Here is a 5,785-nt window from a genome sequence, read left to right on the forward strand (position 1 = left end):
ATAAACATTTCTTCACCTATTCTTGCACCACTTTCTATTTATGTATTGTCGACAGTCATTGACTTATTTTGCACCGTTTTCTTTTACATGCTATTTTGCTGCTGGCATTCTCTGTGAACAGCAGGAGAAGAATTTCCTCGTACAGGGGAAACAGGTTTGGTGATTTGCATATGACAATAAACTGGAATTTAATTTAAACTCTGAATAAGGCTCTAGAAGAGGGGAGTTGTTCATTGCCGTATAGCTTCATCTTTTTTCTTTTTCTGTCCTCGCTTGCTTTTGACTTATATGGTTGTATATGGGTATAAATGATCAATACTGTAATTGAAGAACAAAGTTTGCAAGCTCTTTCCTTCTACAGCATTCCTAAAGTGACTTTACCTGGTGTTAAGAGATTCTATTCTTAAAATAACTGCTCTGCTTAAACACTGTGTGAAAGATACTAACTTTCTCTGAGGAAATTTGCTAAGCGCATGACTAACAATCTGCTGAGGTCAGCTCTAATGATAAACAACTTTAGTTTATGGTTGCAGGATGCTGCCTGTAAAATGTGCTTATCTCAGTGTTTGGAGGAGACAAAGCCTGTGAAACAGGAACTTGAGTGGGGGGATCGAAACCTAGACTACAATCGGAGGAAACCCGTCACAACTGGTCCCTTTTGATGACCTCCCTCAAGTACCCCTTGACCCCAGGCTGGCTTCGTGAAATCCTGCAAACCTCAGCTAACCCTGCGGTGACCCCGTGACTCACCATCTGGACCGTCCTGCCCCTGTGGGCAGAAGAATGCATAAATACACATGTTGCATCGGCAGACATGCTCGCAGTTCACGTCGCTCGGTTTAGAGTAGGAACCAGGACCCAGAATTCTGTAAATTGAGAATATTGCTTGCTTACCGCACTTCAATATAGTTTGATAATCAATTTTTAAGAAACCTGACTCATGTGTCTTTCTTTAGTTAGACTGGCAACAAAAGGACTTGTGGTGCGAATTGAAAGCACCCAAAACTGGTAACTTCTGTTGAAAATACTGTCATTTCTTTATTGATGAAGCAATCAGGCCTTGGCATGCAATGATGTAACGCTGCATTTCTTCGATGGTGGAAAACAAATGAATGACTGACAGATAAAAAGCTAAAAAAAAAAAAAAAAGGATACCTACAAAAACGTTTGTTTTGGGGGATTAGCATTGGCAGTATTCCTCCACACTGACTCTGTGCACCATTTGCAAGTTATCCCTGTGTATGTGTGGGTTTTCTCACATAGCCAGAGCAGTATAGTGAGAAAAGGTGGAGGCCAGAGTGAAAGACTGTCGAAGTTATTCTTTAGAAAATAAAGATCTTCAATGTGATTTACTACAGTGACACAAGTTTGGTTGGAAAACAACTATTTATTTATTTTAAATCAAGAACTGAAATGAAAGATGAAAGGATGAGACCAGTCACAGTCATGAAATTATGATCCCTGGTCAAATCTTCCCCTCACGTGCAGTACATACAAACCCCCAGCAGATGTCACTATAATCACGCCCAAGCGCTTGTCAATCGCTTTCAAGGAAGTTTTCTCAAATTTCACCACCACCAAGCAAAGGTGCAACAATCCACAGAACAAAATCAAAATGGCAAAGCAAAATCACAAATCCAATAATCCACGAGACAAACAGACAACATCCCTGCATAATGTCGCCTTTTTTAACTTGTGTGAACAATATAGAGAGTCAGGACGAGAGGACAGCCCTGAGCAATAATATGGAAATGATTTAACGATGACAGAAAAGTGGAAATAGCTTCATCAAAACTCATCCCTGCCACTCTTGCAGTGACATTAATTACACAAAGGGATGCTATGCATTTATTATATATCATATAATTCCCCTGGAAAGTGACTTTGAATGTAAAAGGTTGAAATCCTTCCATGTGCGTCTCCAGTTGGATCCAGTAGTTTCAAGTAATAGACCTATTCCTCACAGACTGGGGTGGCAGGCCGTACTTCTCGATGAGCTGAACAACAACAACACACGCAGAAAATATGTCCATATTAGGAATTAAATTTTTTTTTTTTTTTCAAAAGAATAATGAAAGATAAATGATAGTTAATACTAAAATGTTAACTGATATTAGTCCCACCTGGTCCAAAAGAGCCTCCTTTTCATGTTGTGATAGTTCACCACCTGAACTGAAACTGACTTTGAACCTATAGACATAATCTGTTGACAGAAAAACAGAGAAGCTCACAAAACAAAACCCAACGCGTTCACATTGTGCCTAGATAAAACACATGAGGTTGCCCTTTGTAGGTGTATGGTTTGAGGTGTTCCTGTGATCAGGAGCCGATGAAAATATTCTGGAAAAGAAAAATCTCAATTACAAAGAAAGAAAAGCATACTTACAGGGTCCCTCTGTTGTAAGAAGTGTCAAGCAGTCAGGTTTACATGGAATGAAGTAAACGGAAAGACGGCATTCATTATACTTAGAAATTCTGTATGTACATTTAACAGTAACTTAACTTTAACATGTGTTGCTTGACTGTATAACTCAGGGATGAGAGAAGAAAAACAACAAAAAAACAGTTTTTCCACTAAAGTATTTTGTTTTTCTATCGTTCATCTGTTTGATGACACGAGTCAAGACGTCTTACCAGTGACTGCATTAATGCTGACTCCGCCGCTTCTGACGCTCCCAGACACAGAGAAGACAGTGAATGTGTACTCAGTTGCAGCAGAGAGAGATGAGACTGTGTGAGTTACTGGTCCGTCTCCATCTGGTGCTCTGATGTTTGTCTCGGTACCATTAAACTGGAGGATGAAGCTGATGTTGTTGTTCACTTTGTTCCACTGCAGAGTGACACTGGTCTGATTTTGTCCTGTTGACCTGAAGTCTTCTACATGAGCTGGAGCTGAGAACCACAGAACAACTTACTTACTATCAGTGGCAGAAGTGAAACAGAATGACCAAACATGTTTGTATCTTGTGTTTATAGAAGCACCAATTTAACACAACATACATATAAACTATTGTTGCATAACAGGTTTATGTAAATCGTTCAAACATTTGCATTGTAATCCAGTGACGTGCCGAGAGATGAGTCACTGATTCTTTCAAATATTTGTAAATGGAGTTTATGAAAACACTGTTTTTGCAATAAGAATTTGCGAGGATGGAATAAGTCTTATTGTGGGATCTCAACGCCACAAGCATGCAGTATTTAGTAGTAAAAATAACATATATATTACTTGCTGTGTAACAGACAAAAGGCCGTTGGGTGGAGCAGCCTTCATCTGACCACAGTCCTGACTCCAATGATGTAGCGACGCACGTCTCGCCTGAAGTGTCGGGCTGGTTGTTCTCCCAGTTTCGATATAGAGAGTCACTCCCATCAGACCAAACTTTTCGCCGATACAGACCAATCCACACATTGTTGTCACCTGCAACTCTCTTGACCATTTCATGCTCGGGCTCGTTTCGTATGCTGTGGAGGGAAGAGTAGCAGATCTGCATCGTACTGTATGGAAAACAAATTCACTGATTCATGGATGGAATGAACAAATTAGTGAGTTCATACGGTACCTGGCCAGATCGACATAATTCTCTCTGCAGAACCTCTGAGCTTCTGTCCAAGTGCTGAATGTTTCAATCCTAACAAAGGTTGCTTTTCCATTCAATGTACCTGGAAATATAGACACTTTTTTTCTTTAAGAAACAAAGAATGAGTTCTTCTACTATTTGCTGTGAATCAAAATAAAAGAAAAAGCTGAATATTTGACAGTAGTTTCTAAGGCAATGACTTATTCAACACATTTACACACAGTCTGAAGTATTGACATTTCTGGAAGCTCTTGTCAAAAAGTAATGCTTTTAAAATGTTACTCTTTAAAAAAACTCACCATTGAAGCACACAGACTGAAGATTATCACTGCAAGGCCCGTCAATCCATTGGTCATTGAATGACCTCCAAAGTCCTCCACAGTTATCTCTTCCATTATAATTGTCAGGCTGACCACTGAACCAATTTCTATACGTCGCCTCTCCCTCGCCATAGAAGCTGCTGTCATTTAAGGACCACATCCAGCTGTTTTGCAAGTCATCATGAAGACCAATCCAGGCTTTTCCTGCTCAAATAAAAGATGTTGATTCGGTCAAAAACAAGACAATTGAAACTTGCCATTGTGGATTATTCTGTGTGTGTTGGAGCCATTTGAGACTATAAATGCTCTTTGTCAAATTGGTGCAAACTGAAGTGATGATAAGAAATACTATTTAAAGTTTTCCTATTATTGTTTGTTTTTTAGTTATTTTGATCATTAGAAATGTGTGGATCTCTCCTCCTCCTCGTCAGGCCTTCCTCCTTAGAATCAGGAGGAGGTGAAGCTGTGAGTGTGGAAGGAGGAGGGAGTGATGGTTTGTCTACCGCAGGCACACAAGCCTGTACAAACTAGAATTTATGTTAAGTATTTGTATTATTTAAGAACGTAAACCACTGAGAATATTTTTTGTTTGTTTAAATAAATAGTGCATCTTTATTGTGAAACCTGGAAAATCTCTCTGCGAGTGTTTTTTACTTTCTGCGAGTGGAAAATCTCCTCAATGTGCAACTCTAAATTTAGATGTTTGGGATGAAAGACTGGCCACAACAGTGTGTGTCAAATACGGTGCAAGTATTCAGGACTCACCAGTATCGCTCAAAGCTGTGTTTCCAACTGCATCAACGTCAGCTGCACTTTCAATAGTGGCCAGATCAGTGAAGTCATCCCTGCACACACGCTGAGCGTTTGTCCAGTTCAGAGGAGTATTTACAAAGTTGTAGTGAGTTTGGCCAAAACCTACATTGGTGATCACTCCTAAAGCAAACCAGAATATACAATGTATTAATCAAAAGTATGCTCCGTTTGATTTGCTCTTCATCTGTCACTATTTTCCTGTTTGGATGTTTTTCTTTCCATCCCCTTTGCTTCCTGTTTTCTCCTGAAACACACCCATCCTCCGCAGGGGCCTTGTCATCCTAACAAGGTGCAGCAACACTTTAGAAACATGAGCTACAGATGTAATTGCCTTTTTAAAATTGCACCAACCTGTGAGAACAAAAAGCACCAGTCCCCTCTCCATGAGGTAAACCTTTGAAAAGATGCAAAAATAAAGTATTCTTTCATTTTAAAGCTTAATTCCTGATCACATTATTCATGTACATGCCACATCTGATATGGAACATTAGGAAACGTGTCATAAAATAATTCATATTAATCTAAAAATAACCTTTAACATATACTGGACTCACCATTGTCTCTGTAACCTCCGGAGCTCTTGGGAACACCGACAGTGACTAAAGGCTGGTTTGGCTCCTATCAGTTTTCAGCAGCTGTGACTGAACAAAGTGTCGCTCTGCTGCTGTATATTCTGTGTTTTTTCTTCTTCCTCGTGTGTCTGTGTGCTGGGCGGAGTCAACAAGACCTGCACTGGAGCTGAGCTGCACACCTAAGAGTATGTAAATAAGTAAGTAAGTAAGTACGTAAGTAAGTAAGCAAATTTTATTTCTTTAGCGCTTTTCACAGACACGGTGTCACAAAGTGCTTCACAGTAAAAACAGATGAAAACAGATAAGAGAAAAAAACATCTTAAAAACACAACAAATGTCGACAGTCGACAGCGTGGGTCGATCAGACGAGAATGTTTTGGCAAACAAATGTGTTTTTAGGCACTTTTTAAAGATGTCCGCTGAGTCCAGGGAGCGCAGGTCAAGTGGGAGTTCATTCCAAAGTCGGGGTGCGGCAGCTTTGAATGATGGGTCTCCCCGG

At 39.9% G+C, this 5,785-nt stretch overlaps 1 protein-coding gene across 1 annotated transcript; it reads right to left on the reverse strand.

Moving 5' to 3' along the window:
* Positions 1–1,370: 1,370 nt before the first annotated feature.
* LOC308123846 (C-type mannose receptor 2-like) lies at positions 1,371–5,389 on the reverse strand. The gene is made up of 9 exons (XM_080486547.1): positions 5,269–5,389; positions 5,066–5,108; positions 4,667–4,834; positions 3,881–4,105; positions 3,564–3,663; positions 3,230–3,465; positions 2,635–2,892; positions 2,124–2,203; positions 1,371–1,997 (listed from the first exon to the last, which is right to left on the reverse strand). Exons 1-9 carry the CDS (start codon positions 5,269–5,271, stop codon positions 1,941–1,943), a joined length of 1,170 nt encoding a protein of 389 aa, XP_080342673.1. The 5' UTR covers positions 5,272–5,389; the 3' UTR covers positions 1,371–1,940.
* Between the last annotated feature and the right edge of the window lie 396 nt (positions 5,390–5,785).

The sequence above is a fragment of the Lipophrys pholis genome, assembly GCF_963383615.2.
Source record: "Lipophrys pholis genome assembly, chromosome: 18".
Lineage (NCBI taxonomy): Eukaryota > Metazoa > Chordata > Actinopteri > Blenniiformes > Blenniidae > Lipophrys > Lipophrys pholis.

Excerpts from the sequence above, each read along its gene's own strand:
- LOC308123846 (XM_080486547.1), bottom strand. Across the intron at positions 2,893-3,229 it reads TTTTGTCTGTTACACAGCAA|CTCCAGCTCATGTAGAAGAC; the intron begins GTAATATATATG and ends TGTGGTTCTCAG. Across the intron at positions 1,998-2,123 it reads AGGAGGCTCTTTTGGACCAG|CTCATCGAGAAGTACGGCCT; the intron begins GTGGGACTAATA and ends GTTGTTGTTCAG.